General features: G+C 43.2%; 1 protein-coding gene and 1 pseudogene across 1 annotated transcript in view; one reads left to right on the forward strand and one right to left on the reverse strand.

The window, feature by feature from the left end:
* The window catches only part of LOC113017318 (protein NLRC3-like), a 66,363-nt gene that overhangs the window by 17,619 nt on the left and 28,668 nt on the right, over positions 1-20,076 (forward strand). Inside the window, exons 2-4 of the mRNA XM_080296985.1 lie at positions 13,987-14,107; positions 14,192-14,293; positions 17,745-17,823. Of these exons, the coding sequence (XP_080153111.1) occupies positions 14,019-14,107; positions 14,192-14,293; positions 17,745-17,823 (270 nt within the window). The 5' untranslated portion in view covers positions 13,987-14,018. The remainder of the gene's footprint in view (positions 1-13,986; positions 14,108-14,191; positions 14,294-17,744; positions 17,824-20,076) is intronic.
* Positions 15,044-15,162, reverse strand: LOC145427413 (5S ribosomal RNA; annotated as a pseudogene).

Below are 20,076 nucleotides of genomic sequence, written 5' to 3' on the forward strand. Positions count from 1 at the left end.
AAAGGGAAAAATCTGCATAAAAATCAATAAAAGAAGCAAAGCATTTAGAGAGCAAAGAGAGGAAGCGTCCACACTCACAAAAGGGGGAGAAAAAAATTTATACTAAATTAAGCTGTTTGTCTTAACAATAAAAAAAAAAAAATCCCCCGCTCGCCACTGCAGGCTGTCTATCCTTCAAGCTCGGGTCCTCTACCAGAGGCCTGGGAGCTTGAGGGTCCTGCGTAGTATCTTAGCTGTTCCTGCTCTCTTCTGGACAGAGATCTCCAATATTGTTCCCGGGATCTGCTGGAGCCTCTCGCCTAGCTTGGGAGTCACCGCACCTAGTGCTCCAATTACCACTGGGACCACTGTTACATTCACCTTCCACATCTTCTTGAGCTCTTCTCTGAGCCCTAGGTATTTCTCAAGCTTCTCGTGTTCCTTCTTTCTCATGTTGCTGTCATTGGGAACCACTTCATCTGTCACTACAGCCGTCTTCTTCTGTTTGTCTACCACCACTATGTCCGGTTGGTTAGCCACCACCATTTTGTCTGTCTGTATCTGGAAGTCCCACAGGATCTTAGCTCGGTCATTCTCCAGCGGCCTCTTTGTAACTCGTTCAAGTGTTACACCTGTTGTTGCTGCATTGTGTTCTGGCGTGAAAGTAAGAGGCAGGAGACAGTACTGGGTCTTTGGCTCTTTACTGCACATCTGCAACACAGAAATATGTGTCTGATCTGTGTGTGTCACGCGACTGCCAGTACACCTCTCCTCCGGCCATGCTGAAAGGAGTTGAGGCTGCAGCTTCATTAACACTACAATAATATAATAAATCAAATACAACAAATTGTTTTAAAACATTAACTTAAGCTCTCGAAAACAAAAAGCGCAAAATAAATAATGTCACTGAAAAATCATCAAAAACAACCTATAAGAACAATAAACAAAATAATGGCGGCGCCTCCTGTCTCACGACTGGTGTCACCCCCTTTTTGTTCTTCTTCGCACTCCTCCTGTAATGGATGCTCCCGTGTGTACGCGGACTAGTGTGCTCTTTAGTAATGTGTGGTAGAGGTAGCACGTTTAATTTTTGATATTGTAAATAAATGAGTACTTTTTGGAAAGTCAGAAGCTGTTGCTCCTTCGCTATCCACCTGCACACCTCCGCGGCTGGCTTCACCTCCACTCCACGTTACAACTGGCGCCCGAACGTTACAACTTGGACTTCAGACGATTTTTACATGCCGCTGAGGATTCTTCTCTTCTAGCACGTGAACTGTCTCGGAAATCCCCCCAGTTTTGCGGACACTCGGACATTTTCTCCAGCCATGGCCGCAGCCTCAGCTCAGGTGGGACCCGACTAATTTCTGGATACCGTGGTGTGCCGCTGCTCCGCTTGTGAGAAAGAAAAAGAGAGAAGCTGACTCCGCGACGCGAATGGACTCCGGTGTGGATGCAGGTGTTTATCATGTTGTGAACATGCACCCGTTCCATACCTGGGACTCTCTCACTTCCAAAGAACATTCTGTTTCATTGCCTGCTGAGAGAGAGACCGCAGAGGGTCTGAACTCCGACTCTCAGGCCCACCCTGGCCCCCCTGCAGACACTGACATTGACTCTGAGCCATTCCCCTTTGATTTACCGGACATTGACTCTTCTTCTGGTGTGGGTGCTGTTCCAGAGAGTGTTTCACCCAGATCTGTCCAGCACCCAGCTGCTGGTGGACATTACAATCTCAGGCCCAGACGTTGCCCCAGAGTTACGTCTGGCTGGAGCAACAAAAGATGGACTAATGATTTTCACACAACCAGGCTTGATCTGAAGTGAAATGTTTTGGTTAAACCTGTTTGATGCTGTCTTGTTGCATTGCTACTTTGAGTCATGATATGTAGATGTTTCTGTTTGCTCTATGTTATGGTTCAAAAATATTGGAGATGGACACCAGAGGAAAAACCCACAATAACAACACTGGTCCGGTCGGGTTGAGTCAAACGATGATTTAATGATCACACACGTGGGAGATGGACACTGTATGCAGACAGTCTCAGATCTCATCTCAAAAAACACATTTCCATAGTTTTATGAAATCAGGGTATTAGAACGCCCCCTCATGCGTAGTGACAGGTGTAATACAATCAATGTTGACAATTTTATTTAACACAAAGAATAACATTGTCTCCTTCCCGAGGGCAGACGCTAACTGCCCCCCTTCTCCTGGAACCGTCTGTACCCTGCTGAGACACAACATGGCAACTACAAGGACTCTTTCATTTATTAAGACCATTAGTGTGTATTGCTCTAAATCAAGTATATAATATTAAATGAATATTGCTGGATCAGCTACTTCTACTTAAAACATATTAAAACATGACTAAGCACAAAATCACCAAGAATGACATCTTATAGGTGCTGTGTAAGCGCGTGCGGCCTTCCAAGCTCAAAGCCTTTGCCCTCCATAGATCAGCCAGACTCGCGCTGGCTGTAGCTTTTAACCTTTAATTACCTTGAGCACAACTCTAAAATGAGCAACAAACTGCAATGTGTGTGGAATGATCATGGTTACATCTGCAATGGAAAATCATGTTATTATTCTGATACCTGTAAGAAAGATCAAATTAAAGTTATCACCATCACTGTAATGCAAAGAATAATATAAGATCAAAAACTTCAATTCATGCTTAATGCAAAGCTGGTTATATACTTCTAATGAACTAATCATGACATATTAAAATATTAAATGATAATGAGAAAAACATCCCCTCCTTATTCTACAATTCCCTCTGTTGACCTCTGGAGAATCCAGAGGTCACAAACAGTCGTGTCCCTCCTTGGCCTACACATTCAGCTCCACATGCATCATTGGCATCATGGACATTGGAGTAATGACTCCAGGGTCCACTGCCCTCACAGACATACTCTTGAACATTCGTCTGGCACAAGGGATGAGACAACAACAAATAACCATAATACCCACCACAATAGACAAAGAAAACATGACCGAAGCGATGACCCCCTTCCACCGTCCGAACACTGAGGTCAGCCAGCCTTCTAACGGATTACCAACACCGGAGTGATCATGCATAGTTTCAGAAAGGCTCTTTAGGCCCTCCAGAGCCTTGGTTACCGACCCATCTGGAGCAGTATTGTTTGGGATAAAGGTGCAACACTGGTCCGCAAACATAGCACATACGCCCCCCTTTTCCGCTAACAACATGTCAAGGGCCATTCTATTCTGCACTCCCATTAACGAGGTCGGACCCACCTGCTCCGCTAGCCCCTCCAATCCGTCTCTGGTCAGGTTAGAGAGCCTCAGTACATTGTAATGAACATAATTAATCCTATCTACATTCTTGTTTGGAGTCACTGGAAAGAAAGCAGAAATTATTGGAATATTTTCAAACCCGGCTGCTATTTGGTCAACAAGTTTAAACTCATTTGGAACCCCCCTGGGCACTCCAATGGAGTCGATCCAGGTGGGGGAATTCATTCTAGGGTCATAAACATTTGTGTTTTGCATTCCTCTCTTCCTCAAAATGTGTCTTTTGCGCCTGGCTGCCAAAGTGCGCGTATTGTGTGAGGGAATTGATTTTACCTTATTTCCGATTAGCATAAGTGGCGCTCCTAGTCTCACCATCGCGCACGTCCCCACGCTCCCAAGAGGAACACGTACCAGTAGAGTCCTGTGCCCGCAATAGTAATACAGCCCACTCCTAGCCCAAGTCCCAATTAGGGTGGCTGCATCACTCACATTGTTGGTGGTCCTCCCAATCTGGGTGACCGAACACCAACTGGGGTCAATTTCCCCCAACCGATATTTAACTTTATCTGTGGTAAACTTAAAGCACGTATAATTATCTTTCCGGGGCATAAACGGCCCTACTTGCGTGAGCTTGCCAATAGGGGGAAATAGACTGGACAACACAGTGCAGTTCCCCGTAGATCACCTGCACCATGACCTTGGTGGACCGCCAATGTAATGTGAGGGGTTGAATTTTCTTCCACATTGTACCAAGGCCGTTGTTCATCAGTTAATTTCACAGCCGCGGCTACACCTTCTGGTCCGATGTAGATGTCATGTGTTTGCACATTCCACGTCTGACCTTCAAGATCAGATTGAAATAATTCACGATAGGTGTCGTCATTCTCTTTATCATAAAACAGGGTAACGTGGTAAGGGTCGCGCGGAGGGGAGTAAACTGCCAAGCTCATTATCCAGGGTCTCCACAGCTGAAATTGCCTCAGAACATCCTCTTTCACTAATCTCCCCCAGTAGATGTTGACTTTTGCTCTTTCACAGTCTTGAAGCAGATATTGAGTCTTTGAACTTGTTCCCAGGCACGGAAAATGCTGGCCCCCTGGCAGAGTCACAGATAATCCATCTGCTGAACATGTGATTGTGGCGCCCAACTTCACGAGCAGGTCCCTGCCCATAAGATTTACTGGCGCTTGCGATGACACCACATAGTTGTGTTTCAAAGTCTGCTTGCCCAGCTTTGTCAAAGCTGGGTCAGTCACTGGCAGAGTTGTCGGGATCCCGGAAAAACCCACCACGTTCACTGTGTGGCAGGACAACGTTGCACTGTCTGGTGCTGCTCTCAAGGTTGAATATGTTGCTCCAGTGTCTACCAAGAAGGGCAATTCTGTCCCTTCTATTGTCATCAACAGCATGGGATCTGCCATCACCATACTGTTTGGTCCCTCCGGGTCCCTTCAGTACTGGTCCTCCCTCCAGTCAGCCACTGGATACTGCGCGGCTGGTGCTGCACTCGGGTTTGGGGCCTGATATGCTCCCCTAGAGCCACCTCTTGGTCTCGGAGCTCCACGTGCCTGGGATTGGTAGCCTCGTCTTTGATTGTTCTGACGACGTTCTGGGCAATCTCTGCTCCAATGACCCTCTGCTCCACACCTCCAACAGACATTCCAAGGCACACTGCTGAGATTCCCCGTGTCACGAGCTCTTTGTACTCCCCCCGCTGAGCCACCACGCCCTCTGTACGATCCACCGGTTCCCCAATTCCCTGTGGGTTGGTTCTGCCTTGGTGCATTGGCGGGCCATCCGTCATTAGTGCAGGGACCCGGGCCACTATCTGGCCATTCAGGCCCAGGACCAGGCTGGGTCGCAACTATCATAATTTTTTCTGTTTTTTCTTTTTCCTCCTTTTTCTTTCCGCTGGCTTTGTTTCTGGCCTCCACCAACTGTAGTTTGAGTAGAGACGCTTGTGCCTCCTCCAACTCTTTTTTCTGCTTGTTCGCCCTGTCCTGCTCCAGCTGCAAACGATGTGAGACGTGTCTTTCCCACTGCACCGAATCTGCTACGGCAAAATCTGGGTTTTTCTGTAGATCTTCTGTGACCTGGTTTGGCAGCCCTGCCAGCACCGCTGAGCGAAACCATGCCCGATGTTCACCTTCTCTACCCGGATGGGTACCTGTTTCTAACAACCACTGATCTCTGGCTTTTTCTAAAAACTCTCTAGGTGTGTTTTGGGGGTCCCAAATTATTTTAGGTATGGCTCCTGTATTAGGGGTTGGGTACTTTTCACGGACTGCGTCAGACAAAGCACATTGCACTTCATGATAGGGCAAATCATTTGCATGGCGAGTTGTGCGAGCTATAGCCTCTACATCTGCTAGCCCACCACCGAGCATACACCGCGCAGAAATGGCGCGAAAATCGCCAATCGCAAGCTCCTCTCCTTCTGTTAGTCTGCCTAATTCACGCAACCACCTTGCTCCGCCTCCAGTTATAGGTGGAAGCTGTTTAACCAATGCCTCCAAATCTCTTACTTTGTATGCGCGGTACACTGGTTCATTTTTTGCACCAGCCACTAAAGGCAAATTATAATGAGTACCCGCAGCTTTTTCTGCTTTGGTCACAGTTTTACACTGTCCCAATTTTCCCTTGCCTTTTGAACTCTTAAAAATAGGCCTTCTCTGTCCCTGCTCTTTTTTCACCTGTCTTGACCTAAGATTCCTGGCTATACTTGGTTCTGACGCGACTCCTCCTCTGTCGTTATCTTCATCATCTTCTTCCTCCTCCGTGGTAGATGAATCTTTGTCGCTCTCCTCTTCTGCCATGCTTTTGGTCATTTTGTCCTTTACGGTCTTCAGTGTATTTAATACTTCCAATAGCCCTTGCGGGGCTTCAAGCATTCGTCCGAATACTTCTCCTGCCCATGTGTCTGACTTGGCCATTGCTTTGGAGTGTTTTGACCTGGTTTGGGCCTGCTCTTCTCTTGCTGGTGTTGGCAGTCCGATGAAAGCCGGTTGTGCCATCCTTTCCACCGGTGAAATCATTTCCTCATTTGTTGGGGTCCAATCCGCTTCTCCAGTCTGGTCTGGCAGGCTTTCTCTTGATGCTTCGGCTTTTGGCCTGTCTCCTCCCTCATGTGAACCAGAAGGCAAAGGCAAGCCTTCCTCTGCGGCTGATGTTATCTCTTTCCCTTCCCCATTCAGGGACTGACATTTAACTGTCATAGGCCCTTCATTATGAAACACCCATGGTGCTCTGGTGTATTCAACATCAGCTACTCCTCCCACAACCACTGCCGTCTGTCCATCGGGGCCTTGAACTTGTCCTCCTCTGAGGGTCATTACAGGCATGACATATTGTCGTCCTACGGCATTAGATGTTAATGTGGCCCAAGGAAGAATCTCTGCTGTGTGATACTTGTTAGCATCTCCTGGTTTTGGAATCCAGTTCTTCATTTGGTTTTCCAGCTTCTTATTTTGGTCTTTCAGTTGTTTCAAAGCCTCCATTATGCTTTCCATATCTTCTGTTTCAGGTGTGTCATCCTCCTCCATCCAGGAAGATGCTCCATTCCACAAGAACATCCACTTGCAACACTTTGCATGAGTTTGCTGTAGTTTCTTGATTTGTTGTTTAATCTTCCAGTTAATTGAACGTTTCTCTGCCTCGGCTTGCAGTTGTTCCAATTGCTGCTCACATCTCTCTCCTTCTATTTTGAGCACAAGACTTAGGGCTATTTTGTCATCCAGCCCTCTCTGTTGGGAAGCAATAAGCTTGTTTAGCTCAGCTTCCATTGCTTTGCCTTCCTTCTCAGCTAACTTTGTTGATCCAGGGGAAGCTAAACGAATAGCTTTTTTTAATTGTTGCTGCTGCTCCTTTAGAGGCTTATAGCCTCTGTGCCCAGTAGGTGTCATGTTCGGGCCGTCAGCCATTATCCTAAAACACAAGCTTACCTCCCTTTTTGTGACGTTTTACGGCTCCTCCTTCTGGATCACTCCGCAATGTCTGCCTGTTAGCTTTCAGAAATACTTTCGCTCCTCCCAGGGTCACTGTCTCCTTGTAATCTGCTTGGTAAGACACACAGCCAACGCAGTGTGTCAAGACTTAACCAAGCCTCTTTCATTATTCACTTTTAATAACTACTTTTCACTCTGTAACATAAATGTTATAAACTCATACACACTGCATATTAACTTTGGGGCACAAAACAATAACACAGCTCAAATGCATTCACACAGCCTTAAATTTTTCACAGAAAATTGCTCCAAAGCAATATCATGTTTGCTCACAAACTAACAAATTCACTGTGTTGTTTACCGAGCGAGGGAGCAATGGACCAATTAATTCCAAACTCTTCAATAATTAGCTGTATAGCTCGCTCTACTTCAATGCCAAACCATAGTACTGTGATTAGCTTTATTCAAATCAAACCTATGTTTCAAAGCCTTTCAAACACACACCCACACACACAATTTCAACCACGCACTCTCAAGCACACATTTGTCTCCTTTAAATCTACTAATCGCTTGGAGACATCTCCACAGATAATTATATTATTTCCCAAGCAAACATATCAAAATCAAAACCGTCTAGTACCGACTCTATCATAGCCTGAGCAAAGTGGGCGGCCTCTGTGGGCTCCCAATTTGGATCATTTTCATGCTCAGTCATCTCCTTTAAGCCTTGAAATAAAAATAGGCAACGTTGTATATAGGCATTTAGCTCATGCAGCTCAATCACGGACCACACTGTCATCTCATAAGGTGAAACACCTTCCTCAGTCACTATGTGACATTTACAGGTCACCTCCAATTGACCGTCTTCCTCTGCTATTTGTATGTTACAGGTTGCAAAATAAAGCACAGGCATGTTTGCTTATTCTATTTAAACAACGATTTAACAGTATTAAATGGGACTGTTTAGTGCATGGGACACAATATAATCATTTATTGTTGAAGGGACAAATGTCAAAGGGGTTCTAACAGGTCCACTTTATTGCGTGCTCATAAATTATTGTTATCTGGGTCACTCACCCAATGTGCTTTATTGTTTGAGATTATTAATTATGTCACGCTTATCAGTGGCTCATATTTATTTAAGGCCTATGTTTGAACTTGACAACAAAGGCAGAGCATCATTTCATCCTTTGAGGGTGAAACACTCCACTTTCTCTGTGTCATGGCAGCTCAGAAAACTTCATGAACTTTACTTATTTAAAGATATGACTTAAAATCAGTTGTGTTATCAGTATAAAATATTTAAGATTTAATTAAATTGTTTTCAATTGACTTACAGCAGCTTACTCTGACCTAGGAACACTCTCTTATGCTCCTCAAAAACTGAAGTTACTCAGTCTTAAATGATTTTTACATTACATAAATCAACTGTGATTAACAAATAACGTTCTAGTGGTTCCCACTTGGTTTAAAACACTCAAAAGCCTTCTAGGGACCTATTCTGATCATAGCCTATGTGTTTGTAAGCTTGTTTGCATTTAACCCTCTGCACTCAAAGCATTTACTACACTTTATCAATCCGGACAGTCACGCCGAACGAAGCTTCTGACCTTCAAAGGCCGAGTGCCAACTCATTATAAGCACATTTGCAAGGTATGTCTAAAAATTATTTAAACCACTCTTTTTAAATCAGAAACTATTTACATTGTTATAACATCAAAACCAGCAGCTTCTTTACAGGCTTTCAGCAATAAAAGGCCTTCTGCTTCTAAGGCTCACACACACTCTGGGCAGGAAGTGAAAAGCTCTGTTCTCCTCCCAGCCACACGCTCATTTGCATGTTCACACACCGTCTAAAAATAGCTCTCAGCGCTGCAGCTGCGCTCTCATCACACACAGGGTCACACAAAGCTCAGACAAAACTCTATTCACAAAAGACGTCTTATAATTACAACCACTGACAGACATGACAAATTCAGCACCTAACAAATTTCGACAAATTTAAATTAACGGGTCCAACCGAAGAAAGCTTCACTTTTTTGTAATCAATCAAACAGTATCTGTTACTTCTGGGAACAGTTTCTGACCTAACTTCTAAATCCCTAACTCAATTTAACTTTGTCCAAACAAGCACATGACACCGTTTCAAACGATGAGGAGTCTCGGTAACTCCTAGCTTATTTCGGGATGCCCTGTACCCCACAGTTAAACCAAAACTGAACTACCCCTGTTCGCCGACAGGTCAAGACCGCGCGTCCACGGCCAGGAGGGGGCGTAACCCCCGGGCTATGTGCTTCTTAGCAACTTCTGGTGCCGTCCTATAATAATTTCAACCTAACCGATTTTGTAAAATTTTACCATAACGGGTCCTACCGAAGAAAGATAACTTTTTTACGACCAATTAAACAGTCTCTGTTACTTCTGGAACAGTTTCTGTCCTAATTTGTAAAACTATTAAACAGTATCTGTTACTTCTGGAACAGTTTCTGTCCTAATTTCCCTACCAAACTACCTGAGCCTTCAGCTCAATATCCAGGGACTCAAACCCAACATTCTCTGTTACTTCTGGAACAGTTTCATATTTCTTCAACTTCATTAAATACTCTTAAACAACTTTAACTGCATAACACACGGTGATTCTCATCAAAATCAAAACAGACACCCACCAGCAACGTCAGTGAGCAAACTTTTAATTTAATGCAGCCCAATTTGGCACAATTTGGGAATCAACTCAACAGGCAGTGCCTTACCTTTAGAAGCACCCGCGGAGCTCACTCACATCAGATCCCTGGTCCGTGCCTGTCCGCTCGACAACCTCAGACCGTCCACACCTCGCACGTCCACCCCAATACCACAGGACGAGCCCCCAAAATGTTATGGTTCAAAAATATTGGAGATGGACACCAGAGGAAAAACCCACAATAACAACACTGGTCCGGTCGGGTTGAGTCAAACGATGATTTAATGATCACACACGTGGGAGATGGACACTGTATGCAGACAGTCTCAGATCTCATCTCAAAAAACACATTTCCATAGTTTTATGAAATCAGGGTATTAGAACGCCCCCTCATGCGTAGTGACAGGTGTAATACAATCAATGTTGACAATTTTATTTAACACAAAGAATAACATTGTCTCCTTCCCGAGGGCAGACGCTAACTGCCCCCCTTCTCCTGGAACCGTCTGTACCCTGCTGAGACACAACATGGCAACTACAAGGACTCTTTCATTTATTAAGACCATTAGTGTGTATTGCTCTAAATCAAGTATATAATATTAAATGAATATTGCTGGATCAGCTACTTCTACTTAAAACATATTAAAACATGACTAAGCACAAAATCACCAAGAATGACATCTTATAGGTGCTGTGTAAGCGCGTGCGGCCTTCCAAGCTCAAAGCCTTTGCCCTCCATAGATCAGCCAGACTCGCGCTGGCTGTAGCTTTTAACCTTTAATTACCTTGAGCACAACTCTAAAATGAGCAACAAACTGCAATGTGTGTGGAATGATCATGGTTACATCTGCAATGGAAAATCATGTTATTATTCTGATACCTGTAAGAAAGATCAAATTAAAGTTATCACCATCACTGTAATGCAAAGAATAATATAAGATCAAAAACTTCAATTCATGCTTAATGCAAAGCTGGTTATATACTTCTAATGAACTAATCATGACATATTAAAATATTAAATGATAATGAGAAAAACATCCCCTCCTTATTCTACATCTACTTAATCCAGTTTTATGGCTCTTTCGTGCGTTAAGGTTCATTCTTGGCATTTACTTAGAAAAAAAAAAAGAACAAAAGAAAAAAGTGAAAAAAACTGTACATATTCGTCTTATTTTCACCAATTTCATTTTTAAATGGTCTTTTGACCTGTGTGTGTGCACCAATCTTAGCTGTAACCTCTATGTATAGGGTACTGTTAGGTGTGGTGTGTGCTTTTTCAGCTGTGTACGGCTGAGGACAGCCTTTTTCTCACCAGGGGGGGACTATGTAACAGTTGCTATTGTAATGCAGTGTATCACCACATGGCGGCGCCTCCTGTCTCACGACTGGTGTCACCCCATTTTTGTTCTTCTTCGCACTCCTCCTGTAATGGATGCTCCCGTGTGTACGCAGACTAGTGTGCTCTTTAGTAATGTGTGGTAGAGGTAGCACTTTTATTTTTGATATTGTAAATAAATGAGTACTTTTTGGAAAGTCAGAAGCTGTTGCTCCTTCGCTATCCACCTGCACACCTCCGCGGCTGGCTTCACCTCCACTGCACGTTACAAGCGCACACACACAACACGAATGCAGACAGACTCAGATCACACAGGCAGGAGACGGAGATGCAAAATGACATATTTAATCCCAAAAGAAAAAGTGTTTTGGGTGAAATTCACAAGTATTTAACACATATGTTACATCTTCATGGTTCCCATTTACCTGTGGGATCCCCAGGTACTTGTAACTGTGCACTATGTCTGCAATGTTGCCTCCTACCTTCCCCCTCTTTGTTACCACCCGACTACACTTCTCCAGTCCGAATGACATTCCGATGTCCTTGCTGTTGGGGTTGGGCGGTATAAACGATATACAGTAGAAACAATATAAATTTGGCCAACGGTAGAGATTTTGACTATACCCCTGTACCGTGATAGCGCATGTTGATAGTGTCATCAAGCTGCACCTGTTTTGGTCAAAAGCATTGCAGCGGCTGCAAACAACATTATCTGCAAATTATGCCGGGCGACAGTAATAGCCAAGAGACAAAGCACTTTTTAAATATGGGTAAAGCCTTTCCTTACCATTGATTCATTAATGCTTAATTCTCCCGCAGCCACTCTATTCCCATATTGTTGCAGTATATTAATGACTAACCTCGTATTGTGGATGGATTATCTCAGTTGTTCTCCTGACTGAATTTTGGCCCGTGTATAGCATCCTTGCAATTGCATCTGTCCTTAATCACCAGAATCCCCCACGTTAACTTTTATCGAGTGGAAAAAAGTTAGCGTTCATCCTTCACCTTCACTGTGCTAATGTTATGCTAACATAGCTGTTTTGCTAGCAATCACGTAGCACATCATTATATACCAGTTAGTCCAACTTCAGTAACCCTGCAAACGCCACTGCTGTTTAGTTTTCTGTCTTCATTTATGTTGGAAGTGATAGCAGAGCTGTACGTTTTAATTTTTTCAGAAATCTCTGTCAACATGGCATATCATATTTAGGTGGAAACTAGCAAGCTAACTTCTGACTCCGTTGAATTTAATAAATTCTGTTTTCATGGATGCCTGGAGGTTAAACTTAATTGTTACACCTGGTAAAGTAATAACGCTGATCAATTTATTAAAGATGAAAGAATTTAGACAGTTTTTAACTCTCAGTGATGCCGCAGTGTTTGTTTGACTTTGGGACCTGAAGCAGACGGAATTTTGGGCCCAGATTACTCCGCAAGGCTCCTGACTACGGCAGCCGTAATACTCCAACAATCCATCAAGCGGTGCACCTTAATAGCTTACCAAAGTTGTAATAAAACATTTTTGGACAGATTTCTGCACACCGTGTACTATATAAAATTAGTTCGAGGTCAGTAAGCACAACCAGAATTCATACACAAGGCACACTGTCGACTTTTGAGAAAATTAAAGGATTTTAAGTCTGCCTTATAGAGTGTAAAATACGTTATATAGAAGAAAAGAATCTATCGCGATATATCTCGTTACCGCACATGCTTCAAATTATACCGTCATATGGATTTTAGGCCATATCGCCCAGCCGTAATTGCTGTATATCCTAGTGGTGTGGATCTGTGAATCGGTGTCTTGTTCACTCTTGGCATACAGCTTGATGTCATCCATGTACATCAAGATACTTAGACAATTACACAATTACATATCAGTTATAACTAGTGTGCCATGGAGATTCGACTTCCAGGTACTCAAGGTCTACACGCAATTATCCTTGGACAACACACCAACCCTCAAGTTCTCCAGTCAGATTGAATGCCTGAAAGAAAGTGCTCACATAGAAATAGCAGAGAAAAAAGTGCTGGTGTGAAAGTGTGATTGAGGTAGGTTGTATAAAGCGCTTTGATTGGTAGGTAGAGTTAATATGCTCTATATATTAAAAAAAAGTATTTTTAGCATATTAAGAAGAAACACTATAAATGAATGAAAGTACTGATGTGAATATTTTCAAAATGTGTTTTAATTATTATCATCATACTCCAGGGATCTCAAACAGCAATAAACCAATAATTTGGTAATGTTTGTTGATCATTGTCCTATAGTAAGGTTTTCTTCATCTCCTTTTGAGGCTCCATCTCACCCATCCTCCTCTGTCACAGCAATCTTCAATATGTCCTCCATCACTGCATCCATGAAGCATATCCACTCTGTCTCCTCTGCAGAGGTCTAAACAATCCCAGCCTGTAACATAGTCTCCAAAGCTTTCTGCTCTCTAGCTGCTCTCTGATGCACTCATTTCTAATTATTCCTCTCACCAATAAAAATATGAGTACAGAGCTGTAACTCCTAAAACTTTCCATCTTTACATTAAAGCTACACAGTCAGAAAACAGCAGACTGGCATTAACTGAATTAAAAAAGCAACAGTTCTCTCTGGTGGACTGATAGTAGAGGTAGAGCAGCTGATGACAGCTTCCTCTGCCTCACACTGCTGTCACTGCATTCAGCTGACACTGAGATGAAGCAAGAAAAAAGCAGCTGATATTTGGACAGCACACATGATGGAAATGAGAATTTCAGTTGACGTGCACATGAATGATTTGTGTTTCCTCTGCAGGTAGAAAGTGTGTGTGAGCTGAATTGAGCAGCATGGATCAGTGTGAGGACAGAGAGGAGGGAGTCCCTCCCTCTAAAAGCACTCTGTGTGGGGAACATGAGAGCCAGACCAAAGCTCAGAGGTGAGATGACCATCTCTAACTGTCCATGACTCTTCTCCATGTCACAGCTCAGCACTCACATCACTGCTCCATCATTATTCACAGGAACCAGCCTGGACCTCCACCCAGCTCTGTGTCCTTACAGAGTGACCAGTCTAAAGGTTTTGGCATTGACTTTAAATCAGGCGTGTGTCGTCAAGCAGAAAGGTAATGTGTGTGTAAATGTTGTTGTGACTCAGTGTTTGTGAATAAATCCTCCATCATGTTTGATGTCAGCTCAGCTCTTTTTCACACACATTTCAATGTTCATATGTGAAGTGGTTGGAGTGTTTCCACAAACACAGCAGTTAGTTAAAGAATGGATGTTGTAAGAGGTGTTTCTGTAGTGAAGAGGCTGAGTGTCTGTAGGACTCCAGCTTCTCCAGAAGGTAACTACTTTGTGCTTTGCTTCAAACACAGTGTAGGTAGGAACTTCCACACTGTTCTGGAGTAAACATCTTAGTTTCAGTCTGTGTGTGGAACCCCTCAGTGCATATAAGGTCACCTGATATACATTTACCCCCAAAAAGTTGATTCTGTTCATCTGGATGTAGTGTTTTCACCTCTGTTTAAGAAAGTTGTCTGCCGTGACATTCCAGACATACAAGAAGCACTGAAACCAGTGGTACTCTTCTCGCTGTCTGCTGAGGTTCTGTATAATATCAGTTTTGTGCTTTGAACATACTGAATCTTTAGCTGTTCATGTTTTTAAAAGCCATTTTTTGTCAAAAGTATTTTTACACAACAAAAAATCCCTGTTTAGCTTTTGTATGCAGATGACATCCAATTATAAATTTCCTTTAAACCCTGAGAATTAGACAAATTATCCACTCTAACTGACTGAAACCAAGAATTGAACCACCAACCTTCCAGTCAGTAGCTGATCTGCTCTACTACCTGAGCCACAGCCACCCCACAAGCTTACAGCACCTGGTATTCCCAGGCAGTCTCCTATTCAAGTACTAACCAAGCCCAATCTTGCTTAGCTTCTGAGACCAGACGAGATCGGGCGGGCTCAGAGTGGTATGGCCGTAAGTCTGTCTCCTTTCTCACCCTCAATAAAATCTACCGCTCGGAATCTTGGGATAATTTTTGATCAGTCTCTGTCTTTTTGACACTCATATTAAATCTGCGACCCACTCCTGCTTTTTTCATTTAAGAAACATTGCCAAACTCAGGACTATTGTCTCCAAAGGCGAACTGCAGATCCTTGTCCATGCCTTCGTCTCCTCTAGTTTAGATTACTGTAACGCAGTCTTTTCTTGTCTGCCAAAGGTTTCTATCGCCTTCAAGCGGTTCAAAATGCATCAGCAAGGCTTTTGACCCACAGTCATAAATTCTCCGATTTCACCCCTCTGTTAAAATCCTTGCACTGGCTTCCGGTTGGGTATAAATATCAGTTTAAAATCCTCACTTTTACATTCATGTCCTTATGAGATGAGGCCCTCACTTATATTATTGAGTAGTGGTGCAACGGATCACAGGTTAGGGTTAGGGTTGGCAACCGCCAAATTAGCTGAAAGATCCTGGTAAGAAAAGCTAAAATAAAAGTTAAATTCGCAATTTATCTTCACATACTAGTAGTTAATTGATGGCTATTTATTAGGATCTGAAATCTGTGAAATACGGCCGTGGGAAGCTGCGTCAGTCAGGCGAGTTATCTCACCACAAGCTCCGATTGGTTTTTGACCAGGACTGGATCATTCGAGATCTGAACCCCGTGGGTTCAGTGGCAAGCCAATCCCAAGAGAATGACTGTAGACAGGCTAGAGTACGGTGTGGCCAGCCGTGTGATCCAGCTTCAGCGAACCTCAGGACTACAACTACATCGCTTGACACAGATAAGACTAACACTTTAAAAATGTACCCGAGTAGTGTTAGAACCAATGGACAGAAACTCTTTAATTGAACTCTTTAGAAAATTTCCTTAAAGAGAATATTTGGTTTTTATTTTATTTTGGGGCCCTTTAATGTGCCATGTGCACTGTAGGAAGCCGGCTTTAGACAGGCAGGGTTTGTAAACTTTACAACTTTCAATACATTTTCTATTCAAACTACATCTTATCTGTCATTGTGTGGTTCCTTCTCTGCTGATCCTTTCAAGGCTCCATAGTCTTACCTAGAGCTTTCTGATACTGGTCCAAAGTTGTTGATTAATTTAATTTAATGCGTATCTCATATTATTTAATTGTAATACCTGTTACATCAACGCTAGCAGTCCAAGTGGAGGAGGAGCAGAGGAGTTTGCGGTATTTAAGCAGCCCTTTGCTGCCCAATCTGACCGGACTAAAGCTATTACAAAAGCTATTGGGGTGTTTAGCTGCAGATGGGAGGCTGTATTCTGTTGTGCAAAACAAGGGGTTTAAACTAGTCAACGCTTTAGTTAACGCTTTGACGCTTTGCAGCCCCACGGACGGGACAATCCGTGGTAACTAGTTAATGGAGATTTGCCGCGTTAATGCAGTTATGGCATTAACGTCATTTTAACGAGATTTACACTGACAGCACTAGTTTAAACTATGATGAACGTGCTTGAGCCTTGCTATGACATTCCGTCGCGGCATCCACTTCAGTGACAAGATCGTTCCAAGCATGTATGAGCAGGAAAAGTTTAAAAGTTATAACTGAGCTGTCCCAGGCATCTTCTGTTGCCCTAACAAATGGGTGGACTTCCAGGGCAACGGAAAGTTACGTGAGCGTGACCGCTCATTATATCACAGCGGAGTGGTAGATAGAAAGCCCTGTACTGCCCTATATTGCATCTTAATTTCTTTTTATATAATTCCGTGGAATGAGTCTTGAGTTGAATGTTTTTTTAATAGGCAAAAAATACTTAAATAAGTAAATGGCAAGTTAAATTTTTGTCTTCTTTTTTTTTTCTGCTGATCCGAAAATTGATCCGATCCATGACGAAAAAAAACGTCATTCGATCCGAACCGTGAGACTTTTGATCCGTTGCACCGCTATTATTGAGCTTCTTCAACCCTACTCTCCAAACCGGATCCTTAGATCCACTGCTAGTGGTGTTGTAACCATTCCACGGACCCGTTTGAAAACAAAGGCGGATCGTGCTTTTCAAACCCTGGCTCCAATATTGTGGAACAGTTTACCTCCTCTACTACACACCATCAACTCTGTGGCTTCTGTACTGTACCAATGTACCTGCACATGTGATGTGACAATAAAAGTGATTTGATTTGATTTCTTTTAAAAAACAGCTTAAAATACATCTGTTTAGACAGGCATTTGGGTAATATTCATTTATAATATGTTGTCTTATTTGATATGCTTTTATATTCCCATGTGAAGCACTTTGAAATAGCTTCCTGTTTACAAAAGTGCTATATAAATAACTTTTACTTACTTATTAGGGTTTGGATATTTAGAGTGACTGGAGTTTTATGTTGTTAATGTTCAGATAGCAACAGAATATTACAATAACAACAGAATGTTAAGATAAGAGAACTGACATGTCTTTTTGTCAAATATGCTGCTCAGGTATTATCAAGTGGTTTTTTTTTTATTTCTTTAGGTTAAAAAAGTGCAGAGGACCAGACGGTTGCATTTTAGGTTTTAATGTTTTGTTGTACTATTCTGACTTTTTATGGTGTCTCCACAGAGTGAACAAGAAGAGCTCAGTGGTTCCCAGTAGTCAGTCTGCCCAGCAGCATCAAATACACCTGGACTCCATATTTGCGGTCTGTACATGTACAACAACTACTTTTACATCTATTTACAGTAATCTCCATGCTGGATTCTGAACACAATGTTGTGGTTCCGATTTCTGACTCCTCTGAACTGCAAATACATCAACAAATATCAAGCATGTCTCAGTGTTTTAGAAGAAAAGCAAACCTTACACTTTGGCATCTGGGCAGGCCAAAAATAATAAATAGAATAAAATAACATTTTATTCAGAATAACTTTTCAAGACAATCAAGTACACCTTACAAGCAATTAAATAACAAAATCACAGTATTCTATTGACATTTAAAAGAGAACATATTACATAATACTAAAAAGTATTTGGCAGAAGTGTAGTGAATACTGCATAAAATGCATCAGAAAAGGCAAATTATAAAAAAAAAAAGTGTTTTTAATCTACTTTAAATATAGGGAGAGAAGTAATTTTGCGTGGGTGTGTATAAACTAGAATAATTTACATGAAACATGGCCAGAGCTTGTACAAGAAAAGCTGTATTGTTAGCTGTGGGGAATGATAACTAATATTGTATAGATGGAAATATGATGCCCCTCCACGAATCGCTATCTTTTTGTGGTGGAGGGGTTTGTGTGTCCCGGGGATCCTAGGGGTTATGTTGTCTGGGTGCTTTGTGCCCCCTGCTAGGGTCTCCAATGGCAAATTGGTCCTGGATGAGGGACCAGACAAAGAGCGATTCAGAAGATCCTTATGGATCGAGGCCCAGGGCAGGTGCCCGAGGGCGGGCGTCTAGCCTTAGTCCATGGAGCCCAGCTGGGCACAGCGTGAAAAAGAGACATGTGCCTATCTTCCTGTAGGCCCGCCACCTGCAGGAGGCGCCTTAGGGGTTGAGTACATTGTGAATCAGGCAACAGTCAGAAGCGGAGGTCCTGGTCGACCGACACACGGCTACCAAGACTGGTGATTGGGATATGGAATGTCACCTCTCTGGTGCAAAAGGAGCCTGAGTTAGTGCGTGAGGTTGAGAGGTACTGGCTAGACATAGTCGGACGCACCTTAAGGCACGGCCTGGGCTCTGGAACCAGGCTCCTGGAGAAGGGCTGGACTCTGTCTCAGTCTGGAGTTACTCCTGGTGAGAGGTGGCAAGCTGGAGTGGTTATCCTGGTATCTCCTCAGTTTGCTGATTGTATGTTGGGACGAGAGGGTTTGTTCCCTGCATCTCCAGGTCAGGGAATGGGTCCTGACTGTTATCTCCACATATGCGCCAAGTGTCAGCTCAGAGTGCCCAACGTTCTTAGAGTCCCTGGTTGGGGTGATGGAGGGTTCTCCACCTGGAGACTCTGTTGTCCTACTGGGAGACTTCAGTGCTCATGGGCAATTACAGTAACACCTGGAGAGGTGTGACTGGGAGGAACGGCCTCCTGGATCTGAGCCCAAGTGGTGTTTTGGTGTTGGACTTCTGTGCAAACCACAGTTTGGCCATAACAAACACCATGTTTAAACGTAAGAATATCCATAAGTGCACGTGTGACTGTGAGGATGCCTGGGTCGTTGACCCAGGGTTTTTGAGTTTACTATATTATTTATCATTTCTAGTCTTTGGGTTTTTGTTAGAGTCATGTCTTATGGTTTGTCTCTGTGTAATCATTTGTTGCTGTCTCCCCTGTCCGCTATATCCCCGTGTCCAGTCAGTGTCTGTGTCTGCCCTGGTCCCATGTCTCTGTTCCCTCTGTAGTGCCTGCATGTGAGTCTGTGTCTTTGTTCAGTCTGTGTTATGTGTTTCCTGTTTTACTTTGAAGGTCTCTGTCTTATCTCAGTGTGTTCAGTTTACGCTTCCTTGTCTCGTCAGTTTTGAATTGCCCCAGCTGTGTTTCCCTCCTGTTGTCCATTCACTGATTGCTCCCTCTATGTATTTAAGCCCTGTGTTTGTTTGTCATTGTCGTGATCTACCCTTATCTAGCTGTGTGTTTTGTCTGCCCGTGTAAGTTATTTGGATTCTTACTTTTGTTCTGTTTGAGTTCAGCATTAAAGCTGTTTCAGTTTACATTTGTCTCTGGAGTCTGCACCTTGGGTCCTTTTCCTGCCTGCACACAGCCGTCACATAACAGTCACCAGGACATTCTAGGCCGCAGGTCAATGATTGATTGTGTAATCGTATCACCAGACCTACACCCATATGTTCTGGACACTAGGTTCTGGACACTATCTCTTCCAAGGCTGCCCTTTGTCACCAGTTCTGTTCATAATTTTTGTGGACAGAATTTTTAGGCATAGCCAAGTGCTGGAAGGC

Source organism: Astatotilapia calliptera, chromosome 3 (genome assembly GCF_964374335.1).
Source record: "Astatotilapia calliptera chromosome 3, fAstCal68.1, whole genome shotgun sequence".
Taxonomy (NCBI): Eukaryota; Metazoa; Chordata; class Actinopteri; order Cichliformes; family Cichlidae; genus Astatotilapia; species Astatotilapia calliptera.